This window comes from Artemia sp. Qi Xiang Cuo, chromosome 20 (genome assembly GCF_049724085.1).
Source record: "Artemia sp. Qi Xiang Cuo chromosome 20, ASM4972408v1, whole genome shotgun sequence".
NCBI classification, from domain to species: Eukaryota; Metazoa; Arthropoda; class Branchiopoda; order Anostraca; family Artemiidae; genus Artemia; species Artemia sp. Qi Xiang Cuo.
In genome coordinates this window covers 53,890,405-53,911,055 of record NC_142813.1, presented here as the reverse complement: position 1 = coordinate 53,911,055, position 20,651 = coordinate 53,890,405, and the positions used below count along the sequence as shown (strand labels likewise).

The 20,651-nt window shown below is 36.9% G+C and overlaps 1 protein-coding gene across 1 annotated transcript in view; it reads right to left on the bottom strand.

Annotated features, from left to right (window-relative positions):
* Positions 1-313: 313 nt before the first annotated feature.
* Positions 314-20,651, bottom strand: part of LOC148940361 (high affinity copper uptake protein 1-like) — a 44,039-nt gene continuing 23,701 nt past the window's right edge. The window contains exons 2-3 of the mRNA XM_089105963.1: positions 13,904-14,060; positions 314-1,554 (exon numbers count right to left, since the gene is read on the bottom strand). Coding sequence (XP_088962089.1) covers positions 1,248-1,554; positions 13,904-14,060 — 464 coding nt within the window. The 3' untranslated portion in view covers positions 314-1,247. The remainder of the gene's footprint in view (positions 1,555-13,903; positions 14,061-20,651) is intronic.

Sequence of the window (20,651 nt, the reverse complement as noted above, 5' to 3'; positions counted from 1 at the left end):
ATCTATGGTTTAGCATGTTAAAGGCTAACAACAGAAAATTAATATTTAAAAAAAGCTGAAGCTATCATCCTTAACATACAAACTTTCAAGTATATTATAAAAACTATAAGTAATTATAATAATTAAATTATATATTATAATATATGTTAAAAAATATATTAAATTATATATATATTATACTAATTATATTTTTAAATATAAGTTACTTTAAATATGTTTGATCAATCATATTAAGTATTACAAAAAATTATAATAATAATATACTTATCAAGTATATTATTAATATATTTTAAGATTATTATTAATATAAAATCTTTGTATTAACACACAATATACATTCCTTTTTCGTAGATACGCGCTCGGTTTTAGACAGTCAATATTTTCAGTATGAATTACCGTTTTTCTTTTTTTAGTCCTTGCCCATGCAAAATAGGTTTTGTTCATCTTCTAAAATTTAAATTTCAGAAAATCTCCCTTTCTGTTGCTAGCAATATATTTCGCTTTTAAATTACAGTTCGGCTAACTCGGGAACAGCAATAATAATAAAGATTCTTCAAAAATCCAACTTACTATCATCTACATGTCGTTCTGGAATGTCGGTCAAAACAGCATCTAGAGAAGAATAACTTCAAAACTCTCAAGGTCATTTAGACCCTGATTTACAATGAACCATCTTAAAAAAAAAAAATGCAAGACCCTAAAATCATAAGTTCACTCAACCCTCTTAACTAAAACCCTCTTTTTAAGAAAGAGGTACAATCTATTTATAGCCAAAATTTCGTTTAAAAAGTCACATAGTTAAAATAATTATAGCTACAACTGAATTCATATTCAATTCGGCTCTTAACTGAATTCATTCCTACTCTAATGGAGCAAACTTGGCTTTTTGGGGTGGATTTATGAAAGTAGCTATCCAAGAAACATTACATCTATAGTAATTCAAAACACTATACAGAGAATTACCGATTCAATACATTATTTAACATCCTATTTTTGTCTCATAAAGAACCTTCTCTTTCTTTTTTTTTTCAAAATTTTCACTCTTTTTAATATGCATATAATGTAATACAGCATGTTTTGAATTACTGCAGTCAGTCTATGTTAATGAAAAAAAAACCTTCTAATAAAAATAATCCAAAACACGTTCTGCTTTCCAAAACCGAAAGCTCGCCTGTCCAAGTAGTTTCACTTTCAAAAAACAGGTGCGCCCAACAACTGAAAAGTATTACTACCCCTTTCTTTTTATGTCATTGAATAGAGCGTTCAATCACAACTTCCGTTTCAGTTTGTCTCCCCAAAATGGGCGACTCACTCTTAGCAGGACTTGTACGAAGAATCAGATCATTGTCATCATCATCCTCATCACTTTTTAGACTTGCTTCAGGTTGTATTTGCTTTGGCTTGAATATGAAAAACGTATAGTGACCAAGTCCCGCTCCAAAAAGAACAGAGAAAGCTAGATACGCGTTATAAGACATAACAATCAACATCATCATGTATCCCATCAAAATTTGGATTCCATGCAATATTGTCTGGATGGTATGCACGTACCAACTGAAAAATGAAAATACGACTTAAAGCTTTTCATTATAATTTCCTTCTTCTTGAGAAGTTTCAAGGCGAAAAACTGAAAATCTACAAAACATTCTTCTCAAAAAGTCTCATTGCGAATTCAGAATGGAGAATTTGGTTACTTCAGTGTTCCTTCAGACAAAAATTACTTTTCAAGGATTTTAACAATCAGAAACGCGCAAGCAAGAAAATTCATTGGTCTGAAAAGCAGTCAATATATCCAACTAACAATCAAATAAATTCAATTTATACTTATTTGATACATCTTAAGAGACGGTACACATAGCTAGGATAATTTTTAGCCACGATAAAGGTCAAGACACAGAGAAAGAGATAAATACTTATAAAAAACTTGTGGCCCCGCTTTCCTTTCCTTCCATGCCAATGGCCATTCCTAACCTGAAACTGTTTTTGTTTGACAAAAAACTGACATTGAAACCCCATCTACATGAGGTGATTGGCAGTCTCAAACAACGAGAAAACTTCATTATCGCTTTCTGCCTTGGAGCCCCCATAGCTTTTATCAACTATTGTTAAGTCAGTGGCAATATCCAAGATGGACTATGGGGCATTTATATATGGAGCTGCTAAGAAATGTCTCCTGAAGAAACTTGACACTATCCTTCATGGAATTTTGCAAAGATCCCTTGGCTGCTTAAAATAAACTCCCATTGCAGCAATGTACTGTGAACTGGGGATAGACCCCGGCACCGCACCGGCGGATCGACCGAACGCCGCCGACGAGAGGCCCGGGTGAACGCCACCGAAGTGTCGTAACGCCGCCGGCGCGCCTGCGGCGGCATTCGGTCGACTTTAAATTATTTTTACGGCAATTCTTTATTGCGTCAACCGCAAAGTCGGAGCTTTTCCTTCTCGTGTGGTTTAGTATTTCAAATTTCCTGATTAGAAATCAAGCAGAGCTTACACTATCCCCAAATTTTCGGGTATATCCCCGAAAATCTATGCGTCAGCCCGAAAAAAAAATTGGTTCCCCGAATCCCCAAAAATCACGCAATCACGGTGCCAGCCCTAGTGATTTATCACCAGTGACTTTCCCTGCCAAATATTACTTTGCATACCATAATTCTTCACTACTCTCTTGTTCATTAATTTTCCTCTCTTTTGTTACTTTGCATAAAAACCAGACAGGTGCAATATGCTATTGCAAATATTGTAATATACATAGTTCTTCATATGTTGACAAAAAAAAAGTATTGTCTTTATGAAATGAGCTTAAATCATTTTGAATGCAGTTTCCCAATCGCTATTTCTTACATCATTCGTAGTCAAAAATTTTATTTTCAAGTTGAATAGAATTATAGAACGCATTCACTACTATACAGCTTCAGCCTTTTTTTGGATTTTGAAATTGATAGCCGACAGATTGTTTCTACAGCTGAATTGTAAGTTTGCAGATTTTTTTTTTTTTTTGCTGCTTTTATTTAAGATTTTCTTAATGTTTAATACTCAATTATTGAACACCTGATATAAAATAAAATATTCTTTGTGGAACATTCCCCCCCCCCCCCCAAAAAAAAAAAATAGCCTACGGTTGAGACAAAATTTAGCTATAGACTAAGCTACGTACAAGGTTGAGGAATTAAAGATTGAACCAGAAGTTACCCCAAAAATATGATTCATAAAAAAATTGTAAATTATTGCCTATAGGGTGGGAAGATAGGGGGCTATCATTTTTAAATGATAATACCTCATTTTTTTTATTGAAAGCAGGGATGCCAAAAAGATAATTATTTTTTTCATTTAAAGTGGAGACACAAGAAAATGATATCAAACCCCCTGGGAAGCCATTGAAATATGTTGATAGACCCAGGGCCCCCCATTAGGACTTGTTCATTGTCTTCGGTATTTTGCGATTTCTCATAGGCTACTGGCCTTATTTGGCTTTTGTGCGTGCTCCCTTTTAATTCGATTCTTTGGATCTTATGGAATGCCATGGCGAATCTATCACTCAGTTTTCCAATAATTTGAGGTATATATGAATAATTTCGACATTTTTTTTGTTGTCTTTGTACCCCTTTACTCATACCCTCAATTTTTTTTCAAGGAACACTAAGCTGTTTAACGTTATTTTGAGTGTTTGTTTGAACCATATAGTGACCTTGTAATTATTCAGTAAATTGTTTTTCTAATAAAAGCTGAGACGGTATCCTATCAAGGTGGTATCCAGAGGGGGGGGGGGGTGGTAGGGAGGTATTATATTTAAATGATAATAGCTCGAAATGTTATTTATTGAAAGCAGGGATCCCAAAAAGTTAATTTGTTTTTAATTTAAAGCAGAGACGGCATCCTATCAAGGTGGTATCTAGAGGGGGGGGGGGGGTATTTAGCTAAAATATTTAAATTATAAAATCGCAATTTTTTTAAGCAGGGGTGCAAAAAATTTAATTTTTTTTTTTTATTTAAAGCAGAGACGGTATCCTATCAAGATGGTACCCAGAAGGGGGGCATAGGGAGTTATTATATTTAAGTGATAGTACCTTGATTTTTTTTTTTTATTGAAAGCAGGGATGCCAAAAAGTTGAAAAGTTGACAAAATTAACAAGATTTTCGTGATTTATACTTGAAGTAGCACTTGCATGGTTTTATCGTCCAAAGAGAAAGGGACATATGCGTCCAATCCGTTTTTTTTCCCTAATGATGAAACGGGTTTACTTTGAAAAAATTCACTCATATGTACAGGCGGATTCAGATTAAAACGAATTGGTGTGACGAAAGTGATATCGACATCCCCACCTAACGGTGCACTCGAGTAACAATGGCGTCCTTGGTCCAGTGCCCAAGTTACATTAAAAGGCCAGGTCATAATAAAAGCTTTCAATTTGGGAGGTTCAAGGAGGAGTCTTTGACAGTCTTATGACCTTAGGGTACAAGATGTTGCAACGTTCTTACGTATCTACAGTGGTTTATAAAATTCGATCACCCCACAAATGATTACCAAAAATATGCACAAATGTAACATTTGGAATATTATAACACTTTTTTCAAAGCTTTGAAGAAAAGCAAAAAAGTCTAAATACCCCTAACTACGCTTGACAGCTATTTTAAAAAGAAAATCTTTGGAGATTTCCATGGAAATGACCATAGCAGAAGCTTTGAGCCTGGGTGGGGATCAAAGAGGAGTCTAATTATTTTGACCACAAGTGACTTATTGTTGCGACCTTCTTAAATTTGGTAATTCTTGTGAGCATTTGGAAATCAAAGCTTAAACTCTATAACTGATACTAAGTGTCCTAACATTTTGCTTGGATTAAAAGTGACGAACTAGGATGAAAATTTCAACATCTTCCTGGAGCTACTTCAGTCTGCATATTATTTCATTTAATTACACTTAAAACGGATGAGCTTTTCATTTTTTACCTAAGAATAAACTATTAAGTGTTTTTTGTGCCATTGTAATTGAAGTGTCCTCATGTGAAGTGTTCATCATGTATTTTTCAATTTGATAAATTTACTCCTTTTAGATACAGTTTATAATTTGACTGATATTAGGTATTTATCAGTTTATAATTTGGAATGAATCCCCAAAAGAAAAAAATGAATAATATCCAAAAGAGCAGCCAAAAGCGATAAAAAAGCAGCAGTTCAGCCTTAGCCTACATGACATATATTCTATAAAGAAAACTTTAGCCAAAAAAAACTTTAAAATGCATTTTTTTTGAAATTTTAATTAAAAACCAGTTTTTAATGAAATAATGGTTCTTATTAATCCAAAAGAGCAAAAAAAAAAAAAAAAAAAAAATCAATAAAAAATTAGCCCATTTAAACTGTTTTAAAGTTGGAAGAAAATATAAAGGAAAATGGCATTATGAAAAAATTAATCTTATAATTCAAAATTTATATTAAAAGTTTTTACCCACATAACTGAGGAATTTTGTGATAAGGTATTTGAAATTTTATATGTAGTAGTGCTCGATGAAAAAAATTCTAATTTTGATAATTATTTATGTTAAGAATACATAGCTAATGGATACTTCAACTACTCGTATTATGCAAGGGTTCTGAAACGCCACAGCCATTTCGTTTCTACCAGATTTCTTCTTCTTTTGATGAATAACGAAGAAGACCAGTTTCCAGCCAGCGACTTGTGAATTTTTGAACTCATGAATAGGCTCGAATCTGTTGTAAATTTAAGCTGTTATTTGAGAAAGACTGATTAAAACATTAATGTGTGCGGTCAACATTGATCGCGTCGATGCCGCGCAGCTAACATCGTACCGGTGGCGCGGCGCGGCGTGCTGTTTTTGGCCCCGCCGCCACTGGTCTTCCCTCCTTGTCGCGGTACCGAGGTCTAACTGGGGATCTAGTCACTTCAATCCAGAAGAAAAAATTCAATAAAAAAAAACAAGTTTTTTAAACTGAAAGTAAGAAGCGACATTAAAACTTAAAAGGAGGGTTGTCCCCTCCTCAACACCTCGCTCTTTACGCTCAAGTCTTTTATTGTTTTAAAAAATAAAGTTGTGTGACAGATTCAAACTTTAGCGTAAAGAGCAAGGCGTTGAGGAGGGGACAGCCCCTTTCATATACGGAATAATTTCTGTTCGTTTTAAGTTTTAATGTCGCTCCTTACTTTCAGTTTAAAAAACTTGTTTTTTATTTAATTTCTGATCGTTTTATAGTTAATGCAGCTTTTATTTTGGCTCACCGTCATTGAATAAGTAAACAAAATTTGCATAAAAATTTTACTTTTCTTTTGCTAAATGGCTGTCTTTAAATTTGGTTCTGACGTAATTTACAAATTAACTTACGTAACGAACTTCTATATTCGTATATTTTTCTTCTGGCAAAAAATACAAAGTTGCAGATTTTTACAGATATGAGCTTGAAACCTATGTAATAGGGTTTTCTCATACGCTGATTCTGACAGTGTGATTTTCATTAAAATTCTTTCACTTGTAGGGGATGTTTCCACCCTCTTTAAAAAATCAGGTAAATTTTCTCAGGCTCGTAGACTTTGATGAGTAATACTAAACTTAATAAAATTTATATATTTAGAATCAGCATTATAAGCCCATTCTTTTGATACATTTTATTGACATCAAAATCCTGTTTTTAAAACTTTCGATTACTATTGAGCCGTATCGCTTGTTTTTATTTATTGTTTTTTTATTCGTATATGTTATTACGTATATAAGGGGGTTCTCCCCTTAGTCAATACCACGCTCTTTACGTTAAAAGTTAATTTTTTTTTTATTCACAAACCCCTGAATCACAAAGGCCCTTTAATTAGAATAGATAGCTCTTTTGAAAGCACAAAAAAAAGTAGCGCAAAGAGCGAGGTATTGACTTGGGGGAGAACCCCCTCATATACGTAATAATTTCTGTTCGTTTTGAGTTCTAATGTTGCTTCTTACTTTCAGTTGAAAAAACCTATTTTTTTTAATTTCATTTCTGATCGTTTTTTAAATAATGCTCGGAAATCCGGCACCCCCTTCATAGAAATGTCCCTTACCCGAAAGAAACATCCTCCACGGAAAGATTCTCCCGAGTAACCCCCGCCGCCCGCCCCCCCCCCACCGCAAAAAAATTCTGCCAGAAAAAGTCTGTATACTTCCCAAAAAACAAAACAGTATGTAATCAACGGGCAAAGTTCAAAACTTGCATCCCATCCCCAGGGAACTGTGGGGGATCAAGTCATCCTAAAAGACATATTTATTAAATTTTCGACTATGTTGAACAAAATGGCTATCTCAAAATTTTAATTGGGTGACTTTGAGAAAAAAATGAGCGTGGGAGGGGGCCTATTTGCCCTCCATTTTTTTTGGTCACTTAAAAAGGGCACTAGAGCTTTTAATTTCCGTTCCAATGAGCCCTCCTACGATATTCTAGGACCACTGGGTCAATACGATTACCCCTGGGGGAAAAATAATAAATAAAATAAACACGCATCCGTGATCTCTCTTCTGGCAAAAAATGTAAAATTCCACATTTTTGTAGATAGGAGCTTGAAGCCTCTACAGTAGGGTTCTCTGATACGCCAAATATGATGATGTGATTTTCATTAAGGTTCTATAACTTTTAGGGGGTCTTTCCCCCTTTTTTCAAAAATCAGCCAAATTTTCTCATGCGCATAACTTTTGATGAGTAAGATTAAATTGATGAAACTTACATATTTGAAATCAGAATTAAAATCTAATTCTTTTGATGTATCTATTGGTATCAAAATTCCGTTTTTTTAGAGTTTCGGTTACCATTGAGCCGGCTCGCTCCTTACTTACAGTACATTACCACGAACTGTTTGATATCATCTTCCAAAGAAGATAAAACTCAAAATCCTATTATTTACAAAGAAAGCATTGGTCACCACGTTCCTGATGCCAGACGTTCCTGATGGAACGTCACCACGTTCCTGATGCTTGTTTTAAGCCAAATGAGAATCCCTCTTTTTAGAGGTTTCTATGCCTTCCTGGCGTGCAGGAATTCATGGAGAATGGCAAACTGGCAGTCAATTTGGATGATGACTCTTCTAGGGCCTCTAGAGGAATTGGTGAGTTGATTATTCCTAAGAACAGTGTCACAAAAATGAAGGACTACCCCAAGTAGCCTACTGATGAAAGTTATCTTCCTGGGAAAGATGGCAGAATATCAATACTAGACCAAAGTTTACACATATGACTCAAAGATGGAAAAAACATGTAGTTGTTCAGTTGGTATACCTTCCCAGAGCCAATCTCTTTCCTACCATTTATCCTATAACCTGACAATTTTTTCTGCTAAGCTTATGGCAATCAAGTTTGCTTTTCAAGCCATATAAAGTCAAACAGACTTCAAATATCAGACTTATATTGTATGTACTGATTCACTGTCAGTTCTGGCTTATCTTTTACACAAGCAACACAAAGCAAGAAATAGTGCCATCCAGATCGAAAACATGGTTACACAATTATCAAGAAAAGGATATATCAGTTTTATTTATATGGGTTTCTGCACACTCTGGGATAGCAGGAAATGAACAAGCAGACTTGGTTGCAAAAAAAGTCTCAAAATTGGATCTCATCACTTACACCCCTATTACCGGTCCTGAATCGCGTCTTCAATCAGTTCAAAAATTTTGGAGGAAGAAGAGGCTTGGCTCCATTCTTCTCCTACCCAGCTCTTAGATCTCTATGATCATAACCAACCTTCAAAAGAAATGTACCTCCAATATCCTTTCAATATATCTAATTCGTCTTCAATGTGGCCATGCAAAAACAAAGTCAACCTTTTTCCAATCAAAAATGGCCCCAATCCCTAACTGTGACACATGTGGAGTGTAGACGTATACCACCTCATCTTTAACTTTGGAAGATGACAAGGAGAGAGAAATATTAAGGAATTGCAGTGAGAAGTCATTCAAAGCATTCGCAATGCACGCTGTTCTGGGTCATCATACCCCAACACTGTACGATATGGAAACCTCTCGGCCACCACTATTCGATATGATAGCCGATAGCCTACCAGTCTTTGATTTCCAACGCCACACCAGTGCCACTGGTGGAGTCGCTAGCGTTTAGTTCGATATATACTATTCGTTAGTACTATTCGATATGATAGCCGATAGGCTACCAGTCTTTGATCTCCAACACCACACCAGTGCCACTGGTAATGTCGTTAGCGTATAGTAACGTGATTGAGTGATTACAAGGGTTCTACAATTTCTTCCCGCACTGATATTGCAACCAGTGTAAGTGTGATAAGTGCACTACCTTTTTGGAGTGATTAAGATACCAATCCATTGGGTCCAAGGTGTCACAGCCTGTGTCACCACTGACATATCTCTATTTGTCTTTTTGGAGGGTAAACTTACCCTCCTGTCGACGACGGTACTTCTCGAAAACTCTTTTTCTATCCTGCCAGGTTCAGGAAAAAATAATCTCGCACAGTTGGAGAAAATAGCTCACTTTATTCTCCAATGTTTACTCCAACAAAACATGAACTCTTAACATAGACTCTAATGTAGACTTTGGAGTCTAGAAACGAACTCTCAAAAAAGGAGTAACTAAAATATCACTGTTTTCATACAATCAAAACTTGGGCTGGGGTGGACCCTAGAATGACCCTAGCCAATCTAATAAATGAGGATTTCAAATCAACAGACTTTTTAATGACATTATCTTTTCAATGACCGATTCCAAACGGACAGAAATACGATTCTTAACCATAAGTTTACTTATTGCGACACAAAAGATTTAACAACTAGATTTTAGCTTGTCCCTTGAAATTATGTAAGAAGCAAATGTAATCAAAAAGGAAACGGGTCATTTATCTGAGAAGAAAAAGGGGCAGAGCCCCAAAAACCACCTTGGGCTATAAGACTGAGCACTAGCTTATTAGGTAGGTTTGTTCAGACTGCTAGTTTGGTTCAGTCCCTATAAGACACTGTATTTTATATATTTATATTTTTATATCTGGAATTATGTGACAGGTTATAAAGTATAAATTTATTACATATGTATTATAATTGCATTATGACAAAGCGTAAATGTATTATTATGATTCTTGTTTTTCAACGCCGCAGGTAAATAGCCACTACCTATAGCAAGATAAGTGATACGATATATCGAGTGATACGATGAGATATACGAATTCAGTGAATATTTTCTGAAGTGAAACCCAAGAGAGCTAGTGATTACATAAGGCACAGAAAAAACAAGTGATACAAATGCATATGACCTATTGGTCAAACGAATCAAACCCCAAACAGCAACAATAGGTCATTGCTTCAATACCAAGATGAATAAGGCAAATAGGAAAATGTCCTAATTTAGCTATGTTAGCGCTAGGCACCTTTTTCACGTTATGACCTAGAAATGAAGCATACGTTTCCTACTATCTTTATGGTATTTTCTAGTATATTTTAGCTGTTTACTGAACCCAACAAATTTGGGCATTTATTGATTTTTCCTTTCATTTTCATTAAATAAATGACACATCTTTTATATATACCAAATACTTACTACAGAAAATTTGTTATTGCCGAAGATTGTCCGGCCAACCATTTAGGGCTAAACAGAAAGCAGGTCGTCTGCAGTTGGGGTGCGAGGATGTCAGAAAGAAATATTTAAAGGAAATGGGAACTTCCTGAGAGGGTGTAAAGAGGGAGTCTTTGAAAAGATTGGGATGGACGAGGAGTGTGCGTAGCTGTGTTGGCCTCAGGCACCTTGGTGATGCGGTGAATTGTTGTTAGTAGTATTAGTAGTCAGTCTTTGGGCACACACTCACTTAGATCCTTCTGGATTTCCAACAAAATTTTGAGATTACAAGAATCATGAATATACATCATGAATTTACAGTATTTTGCACGTTATTTTATTTTTTGTCTTTTTAAGCCAACTGTCCACCCACCCCGGAAATCCACTCCTCTCCGAAACAAATGTCTAAGTATACGCTCGCAGATTTTATAGGGCCAGACTGTTATAAACAAAACATAAATTTAACAAATAATCTATTGAAATTAGAAAAAAGGTAGCTACTTCAAGCAATACTTAAGCGACACATTTTCTTGTGTTTAATTCCCTTAAGCTCATTATTGTTCCAAATCTAGTCTTTTGCTACTTTATAGGCTTTTTCTGAAACAAATTTGTAAATCCTATTTTGTTACTATCAGGGTTTGGCATTATTTTACATTTTATTCGTTTAATTTTTTGGATTTTAAATATCTATATTTTCCTTTTTTCAATTTATTCGTGGTTTTACCTTTTGTTCTTGTTCTTATCCATTTGGTTCATAAAAAGAAAAAAAATGTATATCGTGTTTTTTTCCGGTTTTTGCATTAGTATTATTATCGAAATCACTAGATGAGGCTACGTTAAAATTCAAGCTTAGAAGTAATCAGTTTTAATAATAAACTTCCTAAAAATCTCCTTTCTATCATTTGACCTACCCCCCCCCCCCCCCCAGAAATGTCAGACAGTATAATTAAATTATTAGGGTTAATCTCAAATCATTTGAAATAGGATTACAATTTCATGATACTTTCCGACGCAAAAACACTACAAAACTCCTCATCATATTCCTTAGCATCGATAAGGATAGAAGTAGTTCACAAAATCTTTTACATCCATTTCCTTTCTAAGCGGAGCCAATGCCAAAACCTCTGAAGAATTTTCCCTTCGTCATTTTTCTTCCATTGATCAGAATCCAATGCAAATGCTGTTGCCATTTACAAGGCAATAATTTCCTCAAGGGTCAACAACCTTAAAGGTCACCCTACAGCATTGTTAGCAGACACAGTTTCGATTATATAAACTCAAGAAAGGTTCACACTAATGCCACTATGATGCCACGCAAGCATGATATCCCTGTCAGGGATAGAGACGGAGAAAGGAACTTGTGACAGAGCAGAGACTCCAAACCATCTCACAACACCAGAGCAGCTCCAACCTTTTATACCCAGCCTATCCTCATCTTGGCACGGGTACGATTCGTGGCGTGGTCGGTTATTTGGTTTGGGACAGAGGTCAGTGACGTGACTCTGTAAGCTCAGACAGAGTCGACCAAGCTCTAAATGGGTACCTGGAAAAATCTAGGGAAATTAAGCAGGAAGGGTGTGCGAAAGCACAGGATGGCTGGCCTCCACCGCCTCATTGCACTTCCTGGCTGAAGGGCCATGGAACAGAGATCAGCATCGCCAGTTTGGACCTTGAAGGTCTAGTGCCGTCATACTTACTTACTTACTATCCTCGTCGAGGTGCTGGAAACTTTTTGGGAGGGTGTAAGGAGGGGGGCTATGAATAGGTTGGGATGGAGGAGGATGTGTAGCTGTGTGGGCCTCAGCTGGCTTGGTGTTGCAGTGAGTTGTTAGTATTACTAGTATTTTTCTCCCCTTTGTCTGTCTTGTTCCGCCTTACCTTAAATCACCCTTATTACCACAGTAAAATTTTCTACAGAAAGATACAAGAAAACTGTTGCTCTCAGGGAGCCAAAAAGGTAAGCAAGTGACAAACTGTTAATCTTTAGAAACAATTAGAAAAATTGGGAATTCAATTTTTAATGAACAGAAGTTCCATACATTTGAACAAGTAAAGGAAGCCTTTGAAAATCGCAGTTTTCAGGTATGAGTACACGTAAGATGGGTCCAGGGTAGGGGGTTTCAAAAAAGTTTTTATTTTGATGTCCTTGGTACTTTGAGTTTACTGTTGATATAAAATGGATATCAACTCTTTTACAGCGATTTATACTCTTTCACAGCATTGAATTTAGTCATATCTAAAATGAAATATCATCTTATTTCAATTTTCTTCTTTTTAGTTAAAAAACTCATGATAAAAACAGTTTTCACAGGACAAGCTTATAGCATCACTTCCAATCCTAAAGGTCATATCTGACACTTTCACAATTTTGAGATAGTTACCAATAGTTGCTTGCTGAGCTGTCCTAAAAAGGAGGATGAGTAGGGCAATATATCTTCAGTTTGGTATCAAAGGACGCATCTACATAATTGTAAATTTCAAAAGAACCAAAAAAAAACTCAACTTTTTTATTCCTCCTCCGATAACCGTGAAACAAAAACAGATCGATATGTAAATCAATACTTATCAATTCATTTTTGTTTTATGGTTATCAGAGGGGAAACAAAACAACTGTGAGGCTTTCTTTTGTTCTTCTGAAAATTTGTAATTATGGAGTTATATCCTTTTGACACCCGACTGACGGTATATTCAATGACACTTCAATTCTATTGATCTACATTACTCTAGAGATCTATGTTTGAGAACAACTTAGCAAACTGTTGTAGACAATTTTTTTTTGTCAAAGATCGTCAATGCTTTCTAATAAGTACTTTAAAGCTGCACCATTGCAAAAAATTTTCTGGAGCATTAGACACAATTGTCCCAGCACTTTTTGACATAATGTCTTCAATGGAGTCACATAATCTCTCATTGAACTTTTTCCTTTTCTATAGCTGGATATACAGTCACACAACTCGTTGTGTATAATAATTCAAGTCATGATTGTCAATTGTGCATAGAGTTGTAGGCTATATACACAACTCTTGGTGCATAGCCTACTTAATCAAGTCATGCTTGTCAATTAAGTGGCACATCTATAGGCCAAATTTATGTAATCCCCAATCCAGTCATGCCTGTAACACAAGTGGGACTGGTATCTTATGTTATGAACTTTACATCAGCATGGAGGGGGGGGTAATGACTGTGAATATCACATAAATTTTTAAGAATTTTAGTATTCAAATTGTATAAACAGTCAAGAAAGGGAGGCAGGTTTAAAATCTGTATTAAAATAGGTCAAATTTTGTTACAAACTCTTACCTGTTAACCTTTTTGTGAATACACTTACAACCAATATTAATTAAGAATTCAGAAAAAAAAACCTTTCACTGCAGAATCTACATATTTCTCCATTTGTAACTTGAAGTCCATTTGTGTCTGCTTCAGAAAGTGTTTTGAAAACCAGAGCAGCTCTCCATGCCCTCAGGGCTTCGAATAAGAAAGAAAATGAAAACACGCCAATACATAAACCAGAAAAACCTGAAAATACAATTTTAAAACGGCTTTGTAATATAAATTTTTTTTAGACACCACAACATTTCCTTAACAGACCTTTTTTCAGAGCTGTCATTCCTAATGTGGGGCACAGGCATAGGGCATGGCAATATTTTGGCGGGTCATGGGCAGAACGTGAATCCATCGGCTGACTATTTTAGAGCCTTAATTTTGAAAAAAAAATCATGCGAATGACGTCACATTCAAATAATAATAATTTATTTTTGCCTTTTTTCGATACATTACAAAAATGCACTAGAGGAGTACAAACAAAGAGAAAACAAACACAAATAGATAACGATTATACAGTACAGTAACCAACATGTCTAACAAAAAAAAAAGACAAACAAGTGGAAACTTAAATCAACACTAAAATACAGGACCTACCGATCTACCCAACCGTATTTAATAAATGGTTAAGCGGAAAGTCGGATATTTTCTTACATCGGTCTTCAAATGGTGAATAAATCATATGACTCGTACAATGAATCCTATGGCTCATAAAATATACATTAAAAACAACAAGATGAGACATAAGAATTTTTGCTATTGATAACTAGTATCGTCACGACGACATTGACAACTCGGCAAATGTATTTAAAGAGCAGAAAACATACATGATAGTTTTGCCATAGCGTTATACATTGTATAAAAGTTGTTGTATTCAAACAATATTTTTCATTAGTACAAAATATGACGACCCAAAAAATAGATACTAAGTTTGTGACCTTTTATGCTTCTTTGGGGTGAATACACATAAAATTTTTAATGTCAAAATTCAAATATCACGAGGGGGCCATCAGGATTTTAGAAATGCCTGGGTGGGCATTTAATTAACTATTAACACTATATTAAATTTAAAATTGACTAATAAACACTATATTAAATGATAAGGTCAGTAACTACAAAGCGCATTCCTTTCTAATACCAAATTTAGATCAATCAGTTTTCTTGGCACTCCTAATATTTAAATTAACTCTTTTAATTTTTCTAACCCTCGATTTATTCTACTCTAACTAATCCAGAACCCATAATCTGAAGGAAGATGAAAATGTATCATCTAATTTAAAACAAAGTCATTTTAACAGGATAAAAAACATTTTTTCCAAACAAAAGAAAACAAAAACTTTCAGTACTAAAAATAACATAAGTTATATTATGTATATATATATATATATATATATATATATATATATATATATATATATATATATATATATATATATATATATATATATATATATATATCTTGTAAACTTCGATACAACCGACCTCATCTAGCAAGTCTATATAATGCTGTTGCCCTTCCCCATATCCTCTACACTGCGACCTTCTAGAAACTCCTAACTAAAACTGACAAGAGGTAAGTCTGATCCATGTTCTTTCGTTTTGCCAAGTATCTGCTTCATCTGCTTCTGTGGTATAGAAATTCGCTTGCTATTGCGAAATTCAAGGTTGCTGACCCAGAGGTTGCCGTCGCCAGACGGATAGCGAAACATAATACAAAATAATAATAATAACATTTATTCATCCACCATCTATAAAAATAGATTATAGTGGAGCACTACAAAAAGAAAAAAGAAAAGAAAAAGAAACTAGCTGAGCAAAAGATAAAGATACAACACTCATTGTAATTCACGACACTCAGATAAACGCAGGTGCGAAACGTCGTCTATCTAATTTAACTTTTAGCGCTGAATTATTTTGAATGCAAGACCATTGTCTGATTGGCCCTTTAAGACCACATTTTTCCAGGCGGGAATTCCTATAATGCTTGGGTATGTACGGTAAAAATTTTGCAAATTTATAGTAGCAGTTTTGACGTTTTCAGTGTCTGAAAGTCACTTAGGAGTCGATTAAGGTCCTTTTGTAAGTCTGCTTCGGATCTACTGAGCAGAAGGACGTCATCAGCGGATGCCAAGTAAGATAGGTCAGTGCCATTCAGCAGGAGAGAGGGCAAGATACGATCAGGAATCTTAGAGATAGCATGTTTGAAAATAAGAGGACTAAGAACGCTGTCTTGCCTCACACCTCTTCTGATTTTTCCAGGATCTGAGATAGTACCTTTCCACTTGATCACAGTCGAATTTTCGTAACAACATTTCAGAGTACTCACTATGTTCGAAGTTACTTCATTGTGCAGTAGAGCATTCATTGCTTGAATGTGATTGACACTATCGAACGCTTTCGATATATCAATAGTGCACATATACAGAGGCGACTTTTTTCTTTCTGAGTCCATAAGTACGTTAGCCAGAAGGCGGTGAGCCTCTGGGCACCCGAGATGTTTCTGGAATCCAAGCTGATTGTCCCCAAAGTGTCCAGTATCAAGCTCAGAGAAGATAACATTTTCAAAAACTTTGCTCAAGGTGTACGAGACGGTTATGGGTCTATAAGATTTACATTTGTTTGGATCTTTTCCTTTTTTGGCGACAGATGAGATGACCCTTTTCAGAAAAGAGTTTGGAACAAAACCCCTGGTTACACACATCTGGAAGATAAGCTGAAGATGGGAATAGAATCATTCAGGTAAGTGCTTGAGGTATTTTATTGAAAGACTGTCGCTGTCCATTTCATTCTTGGCTTTGGAAAGTACTTTTCTAACAGTTAACTTGATCTTCTCAAGGGAAATGGGAACAACGCCATGCTGCCCTGAGAAACGTGCAAGCCAGCTGGAAACTTCCGTTTCATATTGAGTTGTCATAGTAAGATTCTTATCTCCATACATCGTATTATAGTAAGAGTGCCAATCATGCAGTGTCAGAGAAGTACTAAATGGACGATCGTCTGGTCTGATTAGGCTTAGCCACGATTTTTTATTTCCAGGGAGCTGTTGCCCAATAATTCGGTACCTCTTCATTTCAGCTTTATATTTGCGTTTTGTGCTCCGTTTCAGCTCGAATATAGTCCATCGTAGCGGTCTACCACAGGCAATCCAAATGTTTAGTCACGTTTTTGCATGTCGTTTTGCCTACTGGAGTACAGTGGATTCGGACCACATCGGTTTTTCTGTCCAAATTTCGGCTCGTCTTGTAGGAACCGCTTTCGCTTCGACAACTTTCAGAACATGGATTACTTGATGGTAATAAAAGTTAAAATCAACCATGGCTGAGACATTGGAAGGGCCAGAGCAGAGTATATGAAACGGAGCTTTGATGCAACTTAGGACCAAAGCAACACTTTCTGGAACAAGCGTAAATAGTACTCTGTGTTGGCTGCATCTGAAACGAAAGTCTGGAATGGTCACTAATCGGATTATCACTGCAAACTGTAACTGGAAGATTAGAAATTGATGTCCATGAAAATACGTGGTCAATATTGGAGATATAACCACTAGCATGGGTGTACACAAATCCAGGAATTTCGGCCAAATCTTAAAAGTGGTGGGGAGGCAATCATAGGCAGCGCGCTAGCGCTGCCTAAGTAAAGAACGATGTGGGCACAATGTGTTGTTTTTGTTTTTTTTTTCTCCATACCCGGCACTTCGTATCGAAGAAGTTGTCGTAGAAACTTCGAAAAGGGCTCATTCGATTGGAAATTGGAGTGGCTAGTGCTCTTTTCAATTGTCGAAAGTGATTGGAGGACAACTTGCCCCCCCCCCCACGCGCGTCAGTCCCCCAAACACATCCAATCAAAATTTTTAGATAGCCATTTTGTTTAGCATAGTTGATTTCCAAACAGAAAATATCTTTTTGAGGACACTCCCCCACAACCCTCAGGGCAAAGGTTTTAAGTTATGCCCTGAGGGCATATAAGATCAATGTTGACAATATACAGTTTATTATTTTTTTGCTTTAAAGCAGGGCACTTCATATAGAAGGGGTCGTCGTAGAGACTTCGAAAGGGGCTCATTCGATTAGAAATCGAGAGTTCTAGTGGCCTTTTTAATAGTCGAAAGTAATTGGAGGGCAACTAGCCCCCCCACGCCCATCATTCCCCCAAACACATCCAATCAAAATTGTGAGATAGCCATGTTGTTCAGCGTAGTTGAGTTACTGAAAGAAAATATGTGTTTGAGGAGGAAACTCCCCCACAACCCACAGGTCCCGGGTTTTAAGTTATGCCCTGGGGGCATATAAGGTATTTATTGAAGGTGTTGTCATAGAAACTTCAAAAAAGGCTCATTCGATTAGAAATCGAGAGTTCTAGTGCCCTTTTTAATAGTCGAAAGTGATTGGAGGGCAACTAGCCCCCCCTCACGCCCATCATTCCCCCTAACGCATCCAATCAAAATTTTGAGATAGCCATTTTGTTCAGCGTATTTGATTTCCAGATAGAAAATATGTGTTTGAGGAGGACACTCCCCCACAACCCTCAGGGCAAGGGTTTTAAGTTATGCCCTGGGGGCATATAAGGTATTTATTGAAGGTGTTGTCATAGAAACTTCAAAAAAGGCTCATTCGATTAGAAATTAAAAGGGCTAATGCCCTTTTTAACAGTCGAAAGTGATTGGAGGGCAACTAGCCCCCCCCCCCCGCCCATCATTCCCCCAAACATATCCAATCAAAATTTTGAGAGAGTCATTTTGTTCAGCGTAGTTGATTTCTAGATAGAAAATGTGTTTTTGAGGAGGACACTCCCCGACAGCCCTCAGGGCAAGGGTTTTAAATTATGGCCTGGAGGCATATAACGTTTTTACAGAAGGCGTTGTCGTAGAAACTTCAAAAAAGGCTCATTCGATTGGATATTCAAAGGACTAGTGCCCTGTTTAATAGTCCAACGGGATTGGCGGGCACCTAGCCACCCCCCCCACGCCCCTCTTTCCCCCAAACACATCCCATCAAACTTGTGAGATGGCCATTTTGTTCACCGTAGTTGAGTTCCAGATAGAAAATAGGCTTTTGAGGAGGACACTCCCCCACAACCCTCAGGGCAAGGGTTTTAAGTTATGCCCTGGGGGCATATAAGGTCTACTGAGGGTAGACCTTATATGACACCTTCCACTGGGGGTAGAAGGCGTTTTCGTAGAAACTTCAAAACAGGCTCATTCGATTGGAAATTCAAAGGGCTAGTGCCCTTTCTAATAGTCGAAAGTGATTGGAGGGCAACTAGCCCCCCCCCCCACGCCCATCATTCCCCCAAACACATCCAATCAGAATTTTGATATAGGCATTTTGTCAGCGTAGCTGATTTCCAGATAGAAAATATCTTTTGAGGAGGACACTCCCCCACAACCCTTGGGGCAAGGGTTTAAAGTTATGCCCTGGGGCATATAAGGTTTTTATAGAAGGCGTTGTCGTACAAACTTCAAAACAGGCTCATTCGATTGGAAATTCAAAGGGCGTTTGCCCTTTTTAATAGTCGAAAGTGATTGGAAGACAACTAGCCCCCCCCCCGCCCATCATTCCCCCAAACACATCCAATCAAAATTGTGAGAAAGCCATTTTGTTCAGCGTAGTTGATTTCCAGATAGAAACTATGTTTTTGAGGAAGACACTCCCCCAAAACCCTCAGGGCAAGAGTTCTAGTGCCCTTTTTAATAGTCGAAAGTGATTGGAGGGCAACTAGCCCCCCCACAAGCTTATCATTCCCCCAAACACATCCAATCAAAATTTGATAGCCATTTTGTTCAGCGTAGTTGATTTAAAGATAGAAAATATGTTTTTGAGGAGGACACTCCCCCACAACCCTCAGGGCAAGGGTTTTAAGTTATGCCCTGGGGCATATAGCGTTTTTATAGAAGACGTTGTCGTAGAAACTTCAAAAAAGGCTCATTCGATTGGAAATTCAGAGGGCTAGTGCCCTTTTTAATAGTCCAAAGGGATTGGAGGGCAACTAGCCCCCCGACGCACATCTTTCCCCCAAGCACATCCAATCAAAATTGTGAGATGGCCATTTTGTTCAACGTAGTTGATTTCCAGATAGAAAATAGGTTTTTGAGGAGGACACTCCCCTACAACCCCCAGGGCATGGGTTTTAAGTTATGCCCTGGGGGCATATAAAGTTTTTATAGAAGGCGTTGTCGTAGAAACTTCAAAAAAGGCTCATTCTATTGCAAACTCAAAGGGCTAGTGCCCTTTTTAATATTCGACAGATATTAGAGGGCAACTAGGCCCCCCCACGCCCATCAGTCCCGCAACCACAGCCCAGGCCACTTGGGAGAGAGCCCGTTTGTTCAACGGAGTTGATTTCAAGATAGAAAATATGTTTTTGAGGAAGACACTCCCCCAGAACCCTTAGGGCAAGGGTTTTAAGTTATGCCCTGGGGGCATATAACTTTTTTATAGAAAGCGTTGTCGTAGAAACTTCAAGACTGGCTCATTTGATTGCAAATTCAAAGGGCTTGTGCCCTGTTTAATAGCCATAAGGGATTGGAGGGCAACTAGCCCCCCCCACGCCCATCTTTCCCCCAAACACATCCAATCAAAATTGTGAGATGGCCATTTTTTCAACGTAATTGATTTCCAGATAGAAAATAGGTTTTTGAGGAGGACACTCCCGACAACCCTCAGGGCAAGGGCTTTAAGTTATGCACTGGGGGCATATAAGGTCTACTGAGGGTAGAAGGCGTTTTCGTAGAAACTTCAAAACAGGCTCATTCGATTGGATATTCAAAGGGATAGTGCCCTTTTTAAT